This window comes from Epargyreus clarus, unplaced genomic scaffold, assembly GCF_041222505.1.
Source record: "Epargyreus clarus isolate Ecla_fem2 unplaced genomic scaffold, WU_Ecla_fem_2.2 ptg000014l, whole genome shotgun sequence".
Classification (NCBI taxonomy): Eukaryota; Metazoa; Arthropoda; class Insecta; order Lepidoptera; family Hesperiidae; genus Epargyreus; species Epargyreus clarus.
Window position 1 is genome coordinate 5,529,222 of NW_027332222.1, and position 23,958 is coordinate 5,553,179.

General features: G+C 33.9%; 1 protein-coding gene across 1 annotated transcript in view; it reads left to right on the forward strand.

The window, feature by feature from the left end:
- Window positions 1–23,958, forward strand: part of LOC140747284 (uncharacterized) — a 181,314-nt gene that overhangs the window by 130,909 nt on the left and 26,447 nt on the right. The window contains exon 2 of the mRNA XM_073079612.1: window positions 7,263–7,460. Within this exon, the coding sequence (XP_072935713.1) occupies window positions 7,263–7,460 (198 nt within the window). The remainder of the gene's footprint in view (window positions 1–7,262; window positions 7,461–23,958) is intronic.

Here is a 23,958-nt window from a genome sequence, read left to right on the forward strand (position 1 = left end):
CTTAGAAGTGTTGGAACGAGTCATAAGTAAGAGAATATTAACGCCCTTAAGCCAAGTACCAGCGGGAACTTTTATACAATTGTTATCTACGTAGCAACGTCGTTGTTCTACTTTAAAACTGACATAAAACAAAGATTATGTTTCTCTTGACAAATTTTCATAACTTTCGTGTACTTTAGTCAGTATTTCATATACATTTGGAGAGCATAGAGCAGAATATAATCAAAATTTAATGATGAAAAATAATAATGGACTGATGCTAATTAATATTTCAATTTAATTTAATCCAACTTCAATTCGCATCAGAACACAAAAACAAAGGGGAATGATGATCACAAAAAATGTAATTTAAGAGTCATTGTGTCGCGTGGGTGCTTTTTCGGCATTATTCGATAATAAAAAATAAAACCTTGTTCAGAACAATTAAAATTCAACAATGATGTAGCGGCCACATTTTTCAAAGATAGTTTAAGTTTTTGTGCTTCGGCTGCGACGGAACTATTACGCCTCTTTATATACGAAGGTGGTAGAACTCTCTGTGGTTCGATTCCGGTAGCGCCACCGCCACAGCCACACCTTTTTCTGCCTAATACCGTAATGCTAATAATGTAATGTTATGCGCTGCTGGATCTTGGTTTGAAGGGTGTGCTAAGGGAGACGTAACTTTTCCAAGACATTCCATCTTCGTCCTTAACGCATCTGTAGTCGATCTCAGAAAGGAAACTAATGTTATCTGGGCTTGATTTTAGTCGTAAAATTCATAATTTGTGTAGTGTCGCACGACGGCCTAAATAGTGTGATTATGCTGATGTATTTATACAAAATGTTCCATCTTACTCACATAACATCAAACATGGTATTTCTAACATTACAGACAAGAGTTAGTATGTTATTCAGTGGAATTACGTCTATTATTTCATCTACTATCTATAAGGAATAAATACACAACATTATTCCAAATAACGAAATACAAAAACAACTATAATATAAAAACAATTTGTACAAATGGCCGTTCAGAGCCGTGTCATAACATTCGACATCGTTAGCAACAAAATAATGTCTGCGTAGCTAAATTTCGGGACACTTAACGAGCGTAAGATACTTCGTGACCTTCCTAAAATCTCTGACATTTATTACAGTCTGCAAGTTCTTGTGAGAATCTGACAACGTGAACTTAGCAACTATTTTGCTTGTGGCATTTGGCGATGAGAAAATGTCGCTGACAGTTTCCACAGTATAAGGATCTGTTTCGGTCGGATTCTGACGCCAATTTTAATCTTATTCGCAATTGTGTCCGAAATATGTATGTATGTGTTCAGATATTCTAAATTTCTTATACATTAAATTTAAATTTCTTTTAATCGGTTTAAAAAGTTTTCTAAAAAATATTCTGACAGAGTTTAATGATTAAGTGCAATCATAGATGGCGTTGTCGTACATTTAAGATAGGAAGATTTAATTTTAAAGACATTTATTGGTTTCATGGCTTAGTGATGTCATAAGGTCAAGTAATTATAGGTCGTATAATCTACTAAAACGTGTCCGAACTGAATCCTGATACAATGTTGCCTGGACATAATAAAGACATGAAAAATGATCGCCATTCAATAGGCGCCACAATGCCTGCCTTATTTTTGTTACGTTCGCCACCCACGTTTATATTTGCACATAAAAAACTCATTTTCCATTGTTTAAGCTCCCTTCATGCGACGTTTCTAATGTAGGTCGTATTTTTTGCCCGACCTCGCGACGCAAAGGGTAATGTGTTTATTAACGTATGTATGCATGTATGTATGTTTGTCTGTTCCTTTGTAGCGCTCTAAAGATCAAACGCGTAGGCCGATTTTGATGATTCTTACGTCAATCGATTTGTTTTAATCTTGCGATGGTCATGAATCACACAATGGTAATCAAAATTCAATATGATGGCAATGAGACGCCATTAAATAAAAAATTAAAAAAATACGAAGTGTATTAAATTGGATATAATTTAATAGATATTTGAAAATCACCTGGAGGTTTCTCTAACCATTTTTCATCACAAATAATAATTTAGGATCTATAATTAATTACTTATCACTATATACAAAAAATATTGTATCCATTTTGAAATAATCGCTCACAACATGAATCAAAAAGCAATGCAAAAATACTTTTTACGCTAAATAAAATGTATACTTTGTAATTATGTTCGCGACATACATTCAAGATTTAGTTGACGCGGATATTTATGTACAATTTTCTCCACAGTCCTCAGGGAAGTCGGGTTGCAAACGGGAATAACATTCAACGAAGTACATAATGAGTCTTGGTTTTTGCGGGAAAGCTGAAACAAATTATTTTTATAGGCGGTGCGTTTTACCGAGTTATGAAAAAGGCGGTATACGACCGATTTAGATTGTAGAGAGATTGTAGAGAGAGGTTCAAAGTGTGCTCAGTCGGTTTGTCGGGTTTGTATCGAAGTTTATCTCAATGTTTGTTTTTACCCGACTGCCAAGGAAGGGTTATGTTTTTCGCGCGTATCTTGTATGTTTGTCTTTCTTTATTTGATCCGATCTAACAAACGGCTGGATGAATTTCAACAGTTAAAGTGTCATTATATTTGTCTCAACGACCCGAGTGTCCTTAGATAGGTGTTAGTAAAAAAAAAATCAAAATGGCGGATTTTTGGCGCGAAATAGTAAGACATTTAAAAAAAAAGTTAACCGAACCTATCGAGTAGGGTATCAAATGAAAGGAAATTAAACGGAGATTATAAAAACATATTTTTATATATATAAAACAGTAAGGTGACTGACTGACTGACTAATTAAATGACTTTTTCATTTTTCCAAAATCAACGTACAGCCTAAACCAAGTACCTTACAGTTCTGAAATTTTGCACACAGGTTCTCTATATAGCTTGAATAAGTACTAAGAAAGGCCTTTTGAAAATTCTACCCTTAAGAGGGTAAAATAGGGGAAAACAGTTTTTTTGAAATCCTTTAATTTTGAAGCAACTACTATAAAAAAATGTATTTGGCTTTCTGGATAGGAACAAGGACGCACTTATTTATCCCCCTCCGAAAAATCAACCCCGTAGAGGGTAAAATAAGGGTTAAAAGTTCATTTGAACAAGCGTCAATTTTGAAGCAAACACTATGACATGTTGTATCAGGCTTTTTGGATAAAAATAATGAAATGCTACCTCTAACGAGGTAAAATAATGACCGAAACTTTGATTTACTGAAGTTATATATTTTATAGACCGTAAATGGTGATTTTTTTCGCAAAATAGTAACACGTTTTAAAAAAAGTTAACCAAACCTATCGAGTAGGGTGTCAAAATAACGGAAATTAAGAGGAGATTACATATACATTATATAATATATCTTATATATAAAATTCTCGTGTTAGTTACCGTACTCCTCCGAAACGGCTTCACCGATGTTCACCAAATTTTATATACATATTCAGTAGGTCTGAGAATCGGCCACTATCTTTTTTTTTACACCTAAGTGATAAGGATTGTTCATCCTTAACATTTTTTTTTTATTTATATGGCAACACAACGTTTGCCAGGTCAGCTAGTACATATATACTCGTATATACACATCGAGATGACTGTCTGACTAAATGAGAGAGTTGCTGTGCCAGAGATCAACGCAAACGGAAACCGCTGAACTTAAGCGTGCTGGAATTTTACACATAGTTTCTTTATATAGCGTAAATGAACACTACGAGGATAAAATATGATAATATTGTTTGAACATCTTTTGTTTTTGAAGCAGACACCTACTATCAAACTTTGTATTTGGCTTTCTGGATAAAAATAATGAAATGCCTATTTCACTGCTTTTGGAAATTCTACTTCAGCCTTTTTGGTGCAGTCGGGTTTTTGATTTTTTAAATTAATTACTTGTTTATTTACTGGTTTTTGTGATGTCGCCTATCAGCATTATGCTATGTATGTTCATTTAGTTAACAGTAGAAGCCTAATATAAACATAACTCAATAAATTTTCCATTTAGCGTCCAATTTCGATGACCTAATAACTGACCAACCGATTAAGTTTATGAAGAGTTATTAATGAAGAATATTTAAAATAATTAAAACTACCTACCTACCCACATGAACTGATTATTTCGTTTTTTAATACATTTATTATGTTTTTATGTTAAGCTACAATTTTAAGCAGATATTACGGTCTTGAGTTGTTCGTCCAGACACCACAACAATTCTGGCAAAGGACCGAGTTTGCTATGCCAAGTTTCACACCTCCATTCCAGTTAAACTAGTTGTACGTTTGTTATTTTATAGCGCAATGAACTGGGAATTAAAATATGTTTGTAATATAATATATTTATTTATATCATCTATTACACAGATATGATCTTCTTCTTATACAGATAAGAACGATGACAGCTTTTTCTCCATAACGAAACACCTTGTGAAGTGGTGGTAGTTATACTGACATTCAAAAAGTGCTGTATAAAGAACCTGTTTTAAAAACAAGAAAAAATGAAAACTGAAAATTTTGATTTAATTTTATAGAGACCATACAGTTTTTATCAGAACGTTCGTAAAATAAAGATTTTTGTAAATATGTATATAGTTTCCTAAATCTCATGACTCACGACTGTCACACTCCTTACGTACACTAGTAGTATCTCTAAAATAACATAGTAATATTTTAATTTTTGATACTAATCTACTTTGTATTTTACATAATATGCTATCTAACACGCGTACATGATATACATACGCATGATTATTTTTATTTTGAATTTGGCATCTGTGCTGCGATGTTAATTACAGACGAAAAAATGTATTATATTTCTTTTTACTATCATACGATTGTAGGCCAAGTATTGGAACCATTTAACGGGTGTGCCAATACTGGCAACCCTCGGGCAATAGACAATCTCGGAAAAGTAACATAGACAACAAATGAAATAGATATGCCGAGGTTCTATATTGTCAATGACTGGAAGTAGTCAGTTAATATATCTACAGAAAAAGGAACAACTACACATAGATTAATAAAGATTACTCACTCCTAACAAGAAAATGTACCCAGTTTTGAGAATTGAAATAATTGCGTAAAAAATATTTTCCACGTCTCCGTGCTAAAATGTCCCTAAAATATTTGAAATAATTATTTATTTATCATGTAAATTACGCAGTATTAGTTATTTATTCGTAAATTTTCTCTAAAAATGTTTATATTTGTCAAGAATTAAAAAAAAAGAACTTACTTATAAGCCGTTTGTGGCTTCATTCAATTTCGAGGCAGCGAAGTATTTTTACTAATCTATGCAACTACAAATGTCATAATCCAAAATTGTATGATTTAATCACATAATTTAGGCTGTTCTTTCATCCAAGAAAAAGGAATTTTACACTCCGTCAGACATTTTATTATTACGTCGATAACTTATAAAATAGCTTAGATTAAATTTGCTGGAGCTGAAGACACAAAATGATTTACGACTACGACGTCGTATTAAAAGTCACAATGTATCAATCTATTACATTATGAGTGCCCTACTTATGCCTACTTTAGCTCAAATATTAGTTAGTGTGTAGATAAATGGATATTGCTTATGGAAGTCATAGATTAGTAAAGATTACTCACTCCTAACAAGAAAATGTACCCAGTTTTGAGAATTGAAATAGTTGCGTAAAAAAGTTTTGCCACGTCTCCGTACTGAAATGTCCCTAAAATATTTGAAATAATTATTTATTTACTATGTAAATTACACAGTATTAGTTATTTATTTGTAAATATTCTCTAAAAATGTTTTTATTTGTCAAGAATTCAAAAAAGAACTTACTAATAAGCCGTTTGTGGCTACATTCAATTTCAAGGCGGCGAAGTATCTTTACTAATCTATGATGGAAGTAATAAGTCTGCATAATTAAAAATCTAATGCTAAATGGCCAATGCCAACAATAGGCAGGTTAACATCTAGCACTAAGTTAAAAAGATCTGTTCTGCTTGCAGCTAATCACAGCTGTGGTTGCTACCGTTGAGGACTAACCCCCATTTTTAATAATCAATCTGTCCAATGTTTTGCGTAGCAACCATTAAAGTTTGACAATATCTGCCTACTAAATGTGTAAATTTCGATCTTTGGCAGGCAATAAATCGATAGACTGAATATTGATAATGCACTTAAGTTGGAACGTTTAATTAAAGTATACGGCTTATAATTTAAAGCAGCAACGCACACAGTGATACTACAAATCAAAATGGGTGTAGTAAAAAGCTGGATAAGAATTTAAAATTAAACTTAAAAATATGGGTTGAATATTGCAGAAGTATCATCTACGTAGACAACTTTTTGGTAAATTATCTTTTGTAAAACTTAAAAGGAGACAATACGTTTTATTTTTTAAAAGGTCGAAGTCTTTCATACGAGTAAACCAGTAATTATTATCATTAAACATGCCCCAGTTTCTAGCAAGCGGCATTGCCACGCAGGCAGTCATTTTGCACCTACGAGTATTACCGACGGAAGCTTATCGTAAAACTGCATGAGATTATACTTATGTGATAATGGAAAAGTGGATTTTTTATATTATTTTTTAAAAGTTTTATACACGGTAGAGCACGTTGTTTACAACACTTATTCTATTAGTAAAGTAATTTCTACATATATGTGTATGTCACAGACCTGAAGTAAATACAGGTCTGTGGTGTATGTACTTTCGTAGGTATGAAGTAGTTTAGTAGGTCAAATGTGTGTCTTCTAGATTTCCCAAAAAATAAGATGAAATTGTGTTAAATTTGCTACTTTATCTAGATTCTAAATTGGTGTCACCTCCCAGAATATTTAACTTCAATGTTATTTATTTACAATAAAATAATACCGTTTTTGCGATATTAACATCTTTAGGTGGAGTTTGCTTTTCGTGATTATATTGAGTAGTAATAAAATGCTCAGAAGTAATCACAAAATTAAAATATATTCTTTCATAATCATCAACATTTACGAATAGGTACAATACATCTTTATCCACTTATTTATCACAATTCCATTACAAAAGACATTGCAAACCAAGACTGCATTTCATATCTCAAACCAAGACTGAATATTCTAAATATATAAAAATAGAAAAAAGTAACGTAAATTACCAATAACGAGCAATTATGTGATCTTTATATGAATCAGTGTAATGTGACTGTAACACTAGGCAATGTTAAATCCATCATAGACTTAAACAGTTATCATAATTTACACTATAAATATCTCACATTTTATTTTTTTTCTTTCCAGAGCTACGCAGCCTCAACCCCCCCGAAGCCGGCGTCAGCGCCCCCCCACACGACGCTCCAGCGGTCAGTGCGGAGCGGGGCGCCCGCGCGGGTCATACCCCGGTTCCACTTCCCCAAGGGCCGACCGCCCCCTGGACACCAGCAGGACCACGCGCTACACAAAGTGCAGTCCGCCTTCGCTACATTTCCAAATAGTCAGGTGGGTTCAGTTTTGTAAGCTTGAATATTCCTTAACTGAATGACCTTTTCTGTTGAGGTTTTAATGGATCGAAAACGAAAAAATATAGGTCAAATATATTATGTTGAAACGACGCAGACTAGAAATCCTTTTCATCGCGTCGGCTCCTTTTATATCTACAGACATTGAGCGTCTCAGGCACGGACCGCAGCAGACAAAAATAATATTTAATGGTATGGCAGCAGATAAAATAATTTTATAATTTAATGGTATTCGTAAGAAAATATTATTTTATCTGCGCCGTCACGTCGCACGGCTTACTCGCCTTGTTTAAAATACCTATGAAGCCTAATATTACAATTTTTACCTTGATATTTGAAATAAATAATAATTCTCATAAATAATCATTGAAATAAATAATAATATATTATCTGTACTGTAATCACAGTACCGAGAATATACCTACATAGGTACATACTGCCAACGAATTGACACATTATACTAAAATACATATACGTACTCTCATTTTATGGGACTCCAACAAACAATTCCACTCTCCTTCACATGACCGTCTAATGTCCTTTGAAACGTTATTTGTTAGGAACCACCACAGAGCAATAAATCTATGGAGATGTCATCGGCATTTGCCACATAACAAGAATTTATGGGGTGGAAGGTTAAACTACGGACATATTATAGCTGTGTTGTGGTTTGCAGGGTATGGTAAGGGAGATATTCTAAGAAAGGGGTTTCTTCATAGTCTACTTTAGGTGACTTGGGGAACCTAGGAATAACAGTAACGTAGGCTTATATACATCTGTGACCAACCTCAGGTAGGACTATCTTATCTGGGGTTGATTACCGATATCCATTTGCGCCAGTTGCTACTTAACATCATGTCGAGTGCACGCTTGTTTGCTACTTCTAACATGAAAAATATAACAGAAACATTGGATGACAATAAAGGACAACTATTTAAATTTTATAACAAGCAATATAGGATGATAGCAGTGAATGATATATTATCACTTGCTGAAACGGTGAAGAAAAACATCGTGAGGAAACCTGCATACCTGTGAGATTTATAAAAAACAAAAATATCTAAGGTATGTGAAGTCCACCAATACGCACTTGGCCAGCGCGCTGGACTATGGCCTAATCCTTCTCATTCAGAGAGGAGACCGGTGCCCATCAGTGGGACATTAATGGGAGGACATAATGATGATGATTGACGACCCGCGTGGCGGAGCGGTCACCATGCCGGTCTGACGCGCAGAGGGTCCCGGGTTCGATCCTCGGCCAGACAGATTTCTAAATGATGAATTTAGATTTCTGTTTCTGGGTCTGGGTGTTTGTGTATTTGTCCCTGAGTGTGTCCATAACACCCACGATACAGGGAATCCTAGTGTGGGGCTGTGATTGTAGAAAGCGTATGATGATGATATAGGATGAAGTGTGAACTCAAGTGACAACATCTCTAGTACAAATTACTCTGTGCCAACACCAAGTACATTCACATACAACAAAATATATTTGTACCTAAGTAGGTAGGTACACATCCCAAAAATATATTTATATTCTTGTTTTGAACACACTTCCATTGAAATACAGAAGCAGCTTACGAATACATAAATAGCAACATATCATCTGTGAAGTGACATTTACAAGGGTTCAAAGATATATAAATACACAAAAGGGCTCAATTTGTACCCCATGTGCGTAAACCTTTCTGATTGGGACGAATAACTGAATAATTGATATGTGTTTTAAGTATCACGCGTTGGTGGATTCTGAATCTATTTTTACACAATTGGGCCCTGAATGGTGGTAATAGCCTAGGCGTTGATATTTAGTCTCAATCGTTAAGTCAATCAAGGTTCGAATCCCAGTGATGCAAAACACCTCTGATTTTTCAAACTCGTGTTCGTACTACATTTTTAAAGAGTTCTTTCAAAAGAAATTCTAGGTGTTGTAGCTTTTACCAATTCGTATTTGGCCATCACGATGGACTATGGCTTTATCCCTTTCACTTGAGAGGAGACCCGAGCCCAGCAATGAGAAAATAATGGATTGAAAATTGCTACGAAATATCGACAAATTTTTTGGCGGTGATGAGGCAATGGAATATGGTCTAAACCCCCCTCATTAAGAGAAAATCCCATGCCAAGCAGTTGGACTGTAATCTGACAAAATAATAGTCTTGACTGTATGTATATGTATCTAGGTGTAGGCGATCGATTATAGCTTAAACCCTTCTTATTTAGAGAAAATCCATGGCCACCAGTGGGACAATAACGTGTTGACAATCAAATAGCATATCAATGTGTCTATGTATCCACAGACATAATCTGCCGGACGTAAACAATCTTCTCAGGAGGCAATAGCCATTATTTTGTAACGCTTACAGATCTCATGTTTAAGCTCCATCTATTGTTGGTCTTGGCAATCCCGAAATTCCTGTCAGACAACTACTAAATTTACTCTTCCTGTTCAACGAATGTATATTACTTCTTGGCACTGGATAACATTAACAATGATATTATTTACACAATTCAATGTACCTTCTTCTTTAAAAATGGTCTCTCCATGGTATGAAAGCGGTAGTATCATCATCACACTTATTTATTTTGGCCTCATGATGTTTAAAGTTACTGGTATCTGGTTTAAAGAGCAGTAAAGCAGAGAAATGATTGAGATGTTATCTTTAATCTTGAGGGATCGCAAGACTTTCGTGTTGGACTTTAGGTAGGACTCTTGTCCTCTTTGTTAACCTGTCGATTATAGATCCAGTAAATATTACGGATATTCGAAAAGTGATAAAACAAGTTCAGTTTTACCGTGATGGTACCTCTGTCACATTTCTGTCACCATCCTATTTCTAGCATGAAGCAGTTTTTGCGCTTTAGTGGAGTATGACAGTGGATGCCGGCTGACTTTCTTATGAGACTTTTCCGAGGCGTAGCCTGAGAGGTAGCGGCGCATCTGTGGCCGACCTCAGGTAGGAATATCTAATCCTATCTGGGGTTGATTACAGATGTCCATGGGCGGTAGTAGCCACTTACCATCAGGTGGACTGCATGCTCGTCTGCTACTCCTATATTATAAAAAAGAGACGACTGTACTCCTCAAGAGTGTCAACACAAATGCGATTGGCTTCAGAGCTAGCTCACTCCATACCTTATTCCATTCCAGGTTCAGTTAATATTCATAGACAATGTGACGAATTGCCTAGACTCCTAAAATGAATAGTTTATACTTTCAAAGTAATCATGAAGTTTATAACCCTTTAAGGTACAAACTGAACATTATTAGGATGATTAGTAAGTGTTAAAGGGTGAACCGTCATTATTCAACTCAACTCACTCCGAGTTAGGTAATTTCATTGTTTAATAGTAAATATTAGTTTTAATGGTAATTATGTTCAAATGTGCTATGAAAACTAGTAGTATATTATATTTCACAAGTAAGTTACTTTAAAACAACAATGTTTTAACTACTTACGTATAAAAAGACAACGTAGGTGGTAAAAACACATATTATTTTAATTGGATACATGACAATTTGTCGGAAAGTGTTTTATATATATAAATGTTGATATATTCTTGGCATTAGTCTATTTTTCAATCTAACTTAGCGTAGTATTTAAGAATAAAAACCCCTTTTTGCTTTGTAAAGTCACCGAATGACGTTTTTGTGACTTTTGAAGGTCTGAAGCTTTAAAAGGTTTCTAACCTTAAAAACCTCTCTCAGCGCCCTTCCTAGGCGTTAAATGAACACAACCTACGAAATGAGATGCGCTATCATAGCCCTATGTCATAGCTCTAATTAAATCTGTTTTGCATTAGACCCTAATGCCTAGAGCGTTAAGGGCTTTCAGGAATAAATTAACTACACCAACAATAGTACAGTTATGTGCGTGATGCATATGTCTGTCCTATATATGCAATAGCAGAGGTTCTCAAAGTTTATTGGTTGATTGACCACTTTTACAAATTATTTTCTAGTGTCCCCCAATGTTTGGCGAAAGTAATAAAACATATTGTCCCGTATAAGGCATTAAAAGGTACTGAATAAGTCGACCATAAAAGAACAAAAGATCCTAGATTTCTGCCACGACCTTGCAAAACTAATCTCGCCGATGTTCGCATTTGGTATATTTAGTAGTGAGACCTTTGCCCACTAGAACGCTTCAATTGCCTTTGATTTTCCATAGCCTTTTACCGTATCCTTCTAGGCCTCCAGCGGTGACAAGGGCGCCCTCTTGTAGGCGCCCACTTTGAGAAATACTGTATTCTATAGTTACGTCTATATTAGTGTATAATTCATAATGCACTCTACATACGGGAACAGTGCTAAGGACATATTAATTAGTTGTATTTCATCATGCAGCGGCGCACGGAGTCCTTTGATATTATATTTCAGACCTAGGTCATCCAATTGAGCAAATAGTCTTATATACTTGAAAACTGATTTAAACTGTTCTTAATAAATCAACATAAATCACAATTGAAAATAAATTGATATAAAAAAAATTGAAATTCTACATCGTTGATTAATTTTTTTATTGAAAAACCAATTCTCAATATATATATTTCTTTGAAATATATAAAGAGTTGGTTATGATTTCTTTATATTAATGCAAATTTAAAAATATTGTTATAAGTGTTTGAAGCTGAAACTATCGATTAGGTATCTCTTAAACTAAGCTTTTTACATAAAAGTTTAAACTCGATTGATATCAGTCTTAACTACACTACGATTCGAATATTGCGATAAATATCAAATTGTGGTAAACTTACAATTTTTGATTTAAATGCGGAATACACTGTCGATTTTGCACCATATAACTTGAACAACGTTAAATAAAACGTTAAACGGATATATAAATCAAATAATACAGCACACATTATTGCACATATACGCGTCACATCTAGGGTTGCCACCCATTCTATAATAAATATCGGTATCGTACTATATTTTAGTCAATTGTATTATGTATACTTTATAGTACGAAAAATTCTTTATTTTCATCGTTAACCTAGATATCGCGAAAACCACTACAAGGACAGTGGTTTCTTATAGAAATAAGCCTACAAAAAAGAAATGTGTATTATATTTTTAACTGATTACTTAATAATAATATTTTTGGAGCGTATGTGTGTATATCTCCTTCGGAACGACCTACAACTCAAACGACCTGATGGATTTTGCCACATGAGCTGTCGTTGGGTTCATCTATATTTTGGAAGCCACACAGGCTTATTAAGCAGTCGCTTTTTTAATTTTCATAATAATTCTCTATTTTTTAAAATACACTATTTTTCGTCAAAAGGCGACAACCCTAGTGACATCAGCTACATACGACAAAGAACATAAATAATACGAGACGAGTCAAAGGCGAATCTAGGCCGACGCTATTCAGCCAGCCAGCTACTTCAGAAAATACTCTAATATTAAGTCGATAAAACACAAAAGCGTCAAAGAGAACTTGTTAAAGATTCAGCCGCTAACGCTACTTCGGAGAGTAAATTCTAAGATTGGATATAAAGAATTTATCTGGTGTATAGCATGTTAGGTAATTTGGTAAGGTCAGATGGAAACGAGTTAAAGTTAAGATTGATAAACTGTTGGTATAATAATTAAATAATATTGAGCACACAATGAAGCGACGGACTTACGTATGAAGCGTTTATTTTGTCCTCAGGAGTAGCAACGCATCTATAATACGCGTCAGATTTCCAAAAAAAACAGTTCTATGAAGTTGGTTACAGATATCTATGGACGGTAAATGAACAATTATCACCAAACCACTTGACTACATTCTCTTTTGCTCAATCTTATAAAAGAAAAACAGCATCATATAACATAAGGCAGAAATTACTACAAATATAGTTTCAAAGTTGAATCTCCAAGAGTTTTATCATTTGATAATACATACATTCTTTAAGTTGCTTATAAAGTATAATATAAAATGAATCTTGTAAAAGGAATAGGACGACAAAATGAAATGAGGCAATGAAATGAGAAATGCTGCATTTAATTTAAGTCAGACTATGTTAAAATGTATTACTAGGTATGGTTGCTATGAATCCGCTTTTACTGCAGTCGCGTCGTGCAGTCTGCAATGCTGTATACATGAAGGATGTATCATCGTATTTGAGTATTAGATTAATTGAGTTCTTTAAGAGTTTATTTTTACCACGCCTTTATTAGCTTGGGTTGTATCTATGTATGTAAGTATGTATGTATGTAACGGTATCTTTAAACTCGATTTTTGCCCACTTTGAACGGTCCGATTAATTTAAAATTTTGAACAATTGTCAAGAACCGATGACAATACACGATTTTAATAATTTTACCCCATTCTCCTCATTAGGATCGTCAGGAATCAGGATTAACGATTTCCCTTGTGCGATTTTAGCATGGATTTTAGTTTTTAAACTAATTATCTTCAATCAAATACCAATTATTTTTATTCTTGTTATTCTTGATCGAAGATAATTATTAATAACATTGAAGAGCAAATGAGTAATAAGTAGTAGTATACATAGTAGTACTAATAGGTAGGTAGGTACATATCACGAGTCTTGCTATAAAATATAATCAAATTTAATGTAAATATGAGACGAACCAAAACAATGTAATTATCCTATCACAACCTAATCCGTTTGATCTTTGAAACAATTCCAAAACTAATTTTATAAATCAACAATTACAATTGAAAGGTTAAAGGTAAAGTGAGATGAATGTATTTCCATTTCAATGATACGAGTATCATTGTGAATGTGAAGCAACATTTTGTGAAATTAATTTGTGCTTCTCAGATAAGTGTCAAAAACCCAGTAATAGGTATTATGCTACGATCCTCATAATATAAAATAACTTTTTCATATTCAAATTTCTACGCGTATGTTATAGAAATCCCTAATACCCCGATGGTTAAAATTCGGTAGTCTTGAGGTAATCCCTAAGGCGCCTCTGCCTTTAAGATTAAAGCGTAATAAAAATAAACTACTATTCGTTTTAGCGGTATTGATGAGATTCTTTAAAAACACATTTCTTTCGAAATAATACTGGTTTGATGACAATATTGCACACGGGGGCTTCAGAATTGATAATGAGGTTTTCGGAATTCAGTGAAATATAAACCAAATTACGCCCAAATCAAGGACACATTTGTGAGTAAGATCCAGAAAAACATGCTTAAGGAATCAATATAGCGCGGCCGTGACAAATATGAGCAATTTGGTACAGTACCGAGCGACCGCTGAAACTCAATAAGCCCCTCAAAAAATAATCCGATTTTGGGCGACATCCAAATTTGGCCGGTCTATCATCACGCCGCTAATGGAATGCTCGGAGATATTTCAGCAAATTGTTTTACGGTTACGAGGTTATTACAAATCCGTAAAAGCTTAGGCATAAGTAAATCTTAGCATCTTCAAATTCAAAATTGATTCGTGAGAATTGCTTTTTGAATAACAATCATTCACCGCAAGTTTCGCAATGGAGACGAAGCGCCGTAAGAAACTCCATATATTAGCTATTTCTAATTCTAATAAAAACTTTACAAGATGGTGCTCGCGGGCTAAACCATATATAAATGATGCCTAAAGATTTATCAAAAAATATATGGCACTATTAGTATTTTCTTTTTAAAACAGGTCATTAAAACTTACAAGTTTGTCTCTAGCTTCTAGTTTGTAGTTTAAAAAAATCTCAACAAATTATTCGTTTGTTACATCACTCACAACTTACATCTTACTAGTTACACGTTCACTGTGGATTTAAACCTTGTAAACGATTAAAAGTATAATAGGTCAGGATAAAGCTTCAGTTGCTAGCGACGTGCCGACGCGTTCGTATTACTGAACTTGCAATTGCCACTTCAACACATCATTAGCACAGCTTTGACACGCGTCAGAATTGTACCGTAAAAAGGTTGGATTTCAGTTTTACAAGGGAATGTACGGAATGTTTTTCAGCTGATGATAAGTGACTACTGTGGCCCATGGACATCAGTAATCAACCTCAAATAAAACTAGAGGTACCTGAGGTGGACCCCAGATGCACTGCTACTTATTAATCTTGTGGAACGCTTAGTTGGAACGCCTCAAAAAATAATGTCGCCCTTACCACACCCTTTAAACCGAAATACAGCAGCGCTGGGAATGAGTGTAGAAAAGATGACTTTTGAAGGTATATTTGTACGACGACAGAAATTTTATTTTAAAATGTATATGTGTATTAAATAGTCGTGATTTTGTTTTGATACATTTTTATTGAGCAAGAAAAAAAATCTGTTGCTATAGCACCGAAATCATAGCTTAATAAAAGTATTACAGAAGCCATAAAACTTTCAGAAGTTTCATAAATTACGTATTGAAGATATTCTTTAGATTTCGGTCCACATAAATCTATCAGCTTTATTCATTAATATGTCTAGACCGATAGTCAGGGATGTGTACCAACGTAGCGTTGAGGTTCCTGTGTCTGATTACAGACTAAAACTATTAACGACAAACCCATGAATAATATTGAAATAGAAAAATATAAATGCGTTTGTCCAAAGACTGTAAATACACACATACAAAATATACAATTGTAGAATATTAACACCAAAATGTAAATCAAATTTGCATGTCTGTTTTAAAATCTATTTCTTGATTGTTTTTTTTTTTTTATATGCGCACGATTTTCTCACATTTTATACATTTTTTACAAGCATTCTCAAAATCAATCGTCTAGTTTCTTTTCTATCCTAAATGTTTAAGTATAATTAATATATTCAGAATCGAACTACGTTATAAAAATGCGAAAATGCTCCAATTTATATACGTCAGAAACGATTATGGTATGCCTTTATTTATTATTGCTTAATTGTTCATTTTATTATTTTTGTTACAATTTATCATGTTTTTTTTCGTTATTACTTATTAATATAATTTGTAACTTCTGCACTCCCTATTATTTCTTTTTGTATCTTTAGTAGTATCACAGATTATTATTACACTAGTGGTGCCCACGGCTTCGCCCACATTTTAAAGAAATAATATGACATACATAAAACGGAAAATTTGTACCTGCATTGGAATGACAGTGGTGCCATCTGTCGAAAATTGGTCTTACCAACTCCCAAACTCGTGGGCTCTTGGACAACAACTTTGCTAAAGATAATCACTTGATCAAATGCATAGTTTCCGATTCTATAACTAATTAAAAATAATACGTATTAAAAATTAATTAAAAAACACCTTTTCCCACGGACTAAATTGTGAATCTAAACCATTCTCAAGTCACCTTGAACACACAACAATTTCATCAAAATCAGTCCAGTCGTTTAGGAGGAGTTCAGTGACATACACACGCACATAAGAAATATATATATAAAGATAATACACGCTAGCCAATCCTCTCGTAGGTTAGACAAATACCTTATCTCTAGCCAAGGATAATAATCCAATGTTGTAACAAGGGTAATATTTGTGAAAAATGTGTTTAATAAAAACCTAGATCATTCCCGTATTTTATCGCTATTATACTCATACATCTTCGTGTCGAGATTGTAGATGTAACGAATAGATTGCTTTGTTAGTGTTTACGATTACGGTTACGGTTTACGGTTACGGTTATTAGGTGTAATTGTAGTTTTATCTAGTAATAAGGATATCTATGTTATTATAAAGGTTTACATAAATAGTCATAGATTAGTAAAGATACTTCGCCGCCTTGAAATTGAAAGAAGCCATAAACGGCTTATTAGTAAGTTTTTTTATAATTCTTGACAAATAAAAACATTTTTAGAGAAAATTTACGAATAAATAACTAATGCTGCGTAATTTACATAATAAATAAATAATTATTTCAAATATTTTAGGGACATTTTAGCACGGAGACGTGGCAAAACTTTTTTACGCAACTATTTCAATTCTCAAAACTGGGTACATTTTCTTGTTAGGAGTGAGTAATCTTTACTAATCTATGATACATTCAGGTACTCCCGAACAATCCGACGGGTAACTCGCCGAACTATAAACGAACGAATGAGAAGCGTGTAAACGCTGCAAACGGTTACTGTATCGTAATTCTTGATTAATTCGCGGTGAAAAATCTACACCTTGCGGATAATAGACTAGTGAATACACCCGAGTATGTTATTTACATACTCGCTTTTATTCGTCTATATCTAAACCTGACATAACAATATCACGCTTTGTTTACATTTTATGCATGTTATAATATTTCATATTTATGCTTTAAAAATACTCTACTTTATATAACATTTACGGATATTCATATTCAAAACAGTATTATTTCCCTTTATAAATTAATGATACAAACAAGGCCCTCTTCATATTAAATGAAAACAAATGGATGCTGTAAATATTATCACCCTCATACATTAATCATAAATTCGAGCGTTGGCATTGGCATAATATGCAAATAAGCTATACCGCAATCCGTAAGACTGATTGATTTGATACAATATACATTTTTATTTAATCAGAAATTCCGCACCATTTTATTTTTTAAAAATCAATCGATATTTTATTTATTATTTTTATTTCTTACATTTAATGTTTAAGCAACAGAATTATATTTGTTGTTATTTGTTTTGTGGCGCGTGTATATTTTATATACGAGTATATTATCTACGTACTGTCATCAAATGTTGTCTATGATTTCTGTTTTATCTGTAGTACCTACCTATAACAAATCCGATGTTCCCGCCACAAACTAGTGATCTCTGCAATAGTTTATGGCGGGAACATTCTGCCTTGCGCCAAACCGATACATCATTTTCTGGACGAAAACATAAATGATTGATTGGGTACCTTTTTATTTAGTTAGAAATTCCACACCAGTACTATTTTCAAAGTTTAAAAAAAATGTTAACCACATATTTATTCTCTGGTACAGGTAGATTTATCATCTGCATTCGGCCACCCGTAGACAACTTTTGTTTTATCTGTAGTGAAAACAAAACTTTCCGATATTCCGCCACAGTCGTGCAGAGATATAAATTCTACCTTGCGCAAAGCCGATGCATCATGATTTGATGGAGGCAAACAAAGCAAAATGTAACATCGTCAAAAGCATTCCTCGTTTGAAAAGAACAACAAAAGTATTAACCATGTATAGTCCGCGTAACATTGCTAGTCCGCTCTGAACATAGAAATGAATCGTGTCGCCATAGCAAATTGTATGACTACACCTGCTCAGCTGCAGCAACTTTAGAGCGGAATAGCAGTTTGGTGCGGATTATACAAATGAGTTCATATCGTGTGTAAGTTAAACTTTATTAATGAATCCTAGATTTTTTTATTGCGAAGACGTATTTTATAAGAATAGTCAAATAAATCATATATACAGTCGAATTGAGAAACCTCCTCCTTTTTTGAAGTCTGTTAAAATACACATTCTTCGTACATAAATTACACATATTGCTTTTCTCCTAACTAATATTATAAATCCGAAAGTAACTCTGTCTGTCTGGTTGTCTCTTCTTCACGCCTAAACTACTAAACCGATTTTAATCTTCAGCTGATCTTTTGGGCCCAAAACATCGATTATTTAAATTGATATTAGTAAGGATTGAACCGTAAACTATGCATTTGATCCAGTGATGATCTTTAGCAAAGTTGAAGGTACGAATTTTCAGTTTTATGTATGTTAGTATGTTATATTTATTAACGCGGGTGAAGCCGCGGGCAAAAACTAGCTAACCTATATATTTTGTTAATCGAAAGTACGTAAGCAAAACCTAAAAAATATTTACATTAATAAATAAATTAAGTATTTTGTTACATAGCCTTCCATTCCTCATTGTTATGCAAATAGTAAATACACACTTTCAATGCACAGACACGCAAAATTATATTTATGGACAGTTAATACAATACGTATCAAAGGGGGGTTGCTAACACTGTGAGAACATCGAAATTGGCACAAGTCCAACATCTACCGCGTCTTGGTATTCTGGGCCTACCCTACTGTCATAACGTTGTAAATATATTATATGTAATTCGTAGATAATCAAGTACTTACGCATTTGATATAAGACGCAGATAGCCTTGTTGTTGAAATTCAGCCTCTAATCGAAGGGTCCGAGGTTCTAATCCCATACATTTCCGATTTTTCCAAGATATGCTTGTTAGAAATTAATTTTCACATTCTTAAAAGGTAATAAAAACATCGCGAGGAAAACTACGTCCCTACGAGATGTTAAAACAAATGTTCTGAAAAGTAGTAAAATCTACCAATCTGCACTTGGCCTATGGATTGAACACCTCTCACTCTTACAGGAGACCCGTGCCCAGCATTGGGACGACTTGAAGATGACTGCCTCTATTTTTCAATTTGGATATATGAATCCATTTTAAAATCAAGAGCTTTCATTAACATAAATAAAAAAAGTGTGTGTGTGTCAGCTACGACGCACGATTGGAGTTTACTCCTTACGAATGATAATTATGATATATATCGAATAGAAAAAAGGATAGGTAAATGAACGCATCTGCTAAAATGATAAGAGAAACGAACATATATCTGTAATTATTCGGATTATTTATATTACTTCAATAATGCGTATTACATAAAGTATGTTACAAAATAATATAAAATAGCGCCATCTAGTGGCAAGTTTTATAAATTGTAAGTTTGCAAGTTTATCAATCTATGTATTTTGGTTCCAAATATTATAATGGTAACTTAATATAATTGTTTATATTAAAGTAAATTTTAATATAATATAATTATTTATATTTAAAACAATGTTAAACGTTTTATAACTTAAAACTTAATAATTATAATTTCTTTGCCATCTATAAAATATCCTTGTTGCAATTTACGGATGCAATTTATATGAGACTCAATAAACATGTTATTATATGTAATTTGGATTGTTTCTGAATGTTTTATAATTCTAGAATTCATTTAAAACGTATTGCTAATTTTATATAACTTATTTTGAACATAATTCATTAGCAATAATTCTGTAATAAATATTAAATAATACTGTTTTGATTCTGCCCGTTTATCGTTGATAGATGGTGCTGGTCAATAATGCATCCATTTTTATAAGTTAAATTAATATATCAGTAACTTACAAAAGCCTCTTTATGTTAAAAACTTATTTTGCTAATATTATATCTTATTCAATTGCTTACTGATTTTATATGTTACTCTTCTTTAAAAACGTTCATAAAAGATTGTTAATCATATTATGGCGCCAATGTTAATATTTTTCACAGTGTTTATAAATGATCAAACCTATAACTTAATTTATGCAAAAATGTAAACAAATTAGTTAATGACGTTTTAATGTTTTATATATTGCTAATTATTTTTATTGTAATAATTACTTTCATATGGGATTTGAACTTACTGTATTTTAAATTAATAAAAGCACTCTTGATTCATATTTTGGTTTCCGTTACGCCTCAACTTTTCGTGTTACACTTGATTTTACTCCTCATAAAATTTCCGTACCGGGCCTTATAACTCAAATCGTTTCTTAAGGAGTAAACTCCAATAAACTCCAAAAACTCCAATATCTATTTTTTGCTGCTTAGCTTTGTCTGAAGACAATATCATTACGTGAATGTCGTCAAAATTTTCAATAAGTATATAAATAAAATTGTTTCGAGACACTATTATCTCCCATATCAATAACACATTTGTAATTATGCTGCAACATTATTTTATAGGTACTACATCTAATTTTCTCTGTTCCAATTTTAGGTGCGTGTAATTTTCTCCGTGTGACACTGTGTGCGTTCACTTCTCCAACCTACCAGCATTCAATCAATCTTTCATTATAAAGAACGGGTTTTTGCTTTACGTACTTGAAGATTAGAAAAAGCTTGTGTTTTGTTAGTGTCTTTCAGATCAACGACTAGCTAGCAGAATTAGTCCATGAAGACAGTGGCGGACTAAGGTCGAGGGCCCGGGGCGATAATATTGAATGAGGCCCCCCGTATAACAAGTTAATCCGATCTAATGATTTGATTTTACAAAATTACAAATGCGTACAAATGATTTATTTGCCAACAAAAACGTATTTCAGTGATGTTTTGACTCCGGCTACTTTTTTTTTCTCTGACAACTTTTGGGGGGCTCCCAGGACCAGGGACCCGAGGCGGACCGCCCTTTTACCCCCATGCCTCATCATCATCATCAACCCATTACTGTCCCACTGCTAGGCACGGGTCTCCTCTCACAATTAGAGGGATTAGGCCATAGTCCACCGCGCAGGCCAAGTGCGTATTGGTAGACTTCACATACCTTTGAAAACTTTTTTTAAGAATTTCTTAGGTATGCGAAACCCTCACGATGTTTTCTTTCACCGTTTAAGCTTAAACTAATACGCACATAATTTTGAAAATCCTCGGACCTCGGATCCTTCGGAAATTTCATCGTATTCTCCTAAATCAATCTCACAGGATATGAGAGGGCTAGTGACTGCAATACAAGTGCATGCGAGTTGGCGCGCGGCCAATGAGTCCAACGTCGTTATTCTGGGCCCTTGCTCTGACGTTGAGTACGTCTAATGCTCCGCTATCAGTTGATAAGCAAAAGCTATCTTGTTTTACGACTTGGTATAAGTAAATACACAAGTTCGTCTATTTCAGGTTATTTTTACCGTTGGTACAAAGCTACATGGTGAAGTCTGCTACTTTCCAATGGATAGTTAAATTATTATTATTTGATATAATTTTGTTAATAATTACTTCTTAGAATTGTGACTATATCAATATCTTTATAATAACCTTCAGCCCTAAAACATTTTTTTTTAATGTTGTACATTTCATTTAGAAAAATTGTACGGCAGCGCCATAACTTATTATTGGTCGATTACTCCTTAAAATTTGGTTAAAATTACCTCGAAGTAGTTGTGTTAATTTGTAATACGTAATTTATTTGTGCAATAATAGAATTTAATGTATTTTTTTATAATATAATATGAGAGTAGCAGACGCGCATGCAGTCCACCTGATGGTAAGTGGCTACTGCCGCCCATGGACATCTGTAATCAACCCCAGATAGGATTAGATATTCCTACCTGAGGTCGGCCACAGATGCGCCGCTACCCCTGAGGATTAAGCTGGAACGCCTCGGAAAAGTCTGTCTCCCTTACCACACCCTTCAAACCGGAACACAGCAGCGCCTAACACTGCTGTTATTAGGTAGAAATAGGTGTGGCGGTGGTGCCGCCGGAGTCGAACTACAAAGGGTTCTACCACCTTCACGTAAATGAAAAATAAGTAAAGGTATATCGAGTTAAACTTTTTGCTACTTATTATAATTCATTCATAATCACCCACGACATAAGTTACGCACGTCACACGGCCACAAACACACATAGAGCCTTAAAACCGCTAACCTGTTTGACCCAATCACTATGCCGTTTCACTTTCATATATCAACGACCTTGCTTCGAGATTTATCTCTTAATTAATCCCGATAGCATCTTGCTCCGTGCAAAAACGTGAGGCTTTGAGTGAAGGCATTTTTATTACTCGTGATAAAAAGAACTTTCTTATCACAATGCGGAGAGTGACATTAATTTCCTGCCCAAAGATATGGATAATAAAATTGCGTGGTATAAAAAGTAAGCGCCAGTTTTTGATGTGAAACATCTATAGCCGCACGTAAAACCGATTTCTGGCGTGGCGACGCATGCCGTGCCACGCTATACGATGGTATATATATACAGTCTATATGCAGTAGTGTGTAGGGTGTGGCGACGCGTCGCCATGCGCAAAAATCGTAATATTTTATTTTATCATTATGACATATTTAGTTCCTATCACAATATGTTCTTTTCTGCATATTACTTTTATAAAATAATGTCAATGTTTCACATCTGCCAGGCGTCCCGTGACGGCTCACATTTTTTTTTCCATATACTTAAAGATATGATGTAGTAATAAAGCTAGGCCAGTTATTATGGAACTACAAACATACTACTTAAAAATATGGCCTATGCCACTATTACAACTTAGATAAATCCAACGATACGTTATTTGTTTAAATCCATCCAGCCATTTTGGCTGTAGAACGTTCCAAAGAATGATATATATTTTAAAAAACATTACCCTCTGAGGTCAGGTAAAACTTAATGTACTTAACTTAAAAAGTAAAGCAAACATTTCATATATTGGTCTCTTATAACTTCGAATATACAATTAATACGTAGTTGTTGATTTCCTGAAGTCAACATAGCCGTATTAAAAGGATTATCAAACGTATTTTGAACCCTTTTCTTGAACTTCGATATTTCCTCCGATTTTGGTACTATTCCAAATAAATCGTCCACAATGTGCTATCTTAAAAAGTAATTATTCCAGCAAATAAAGACAATTATCCGAGAACTTTGCTATTAAAACGTGATGAGCAATGAGCAGAGATTTAGCATTCTCCGCTCTATTGTTCTTATAGTTCTCATCCGACGTTCATTCGCTCGTTAAGGCTTTATTATGTGCCTCCCTATGTCCCGTTCCCCCATCATTGGAAG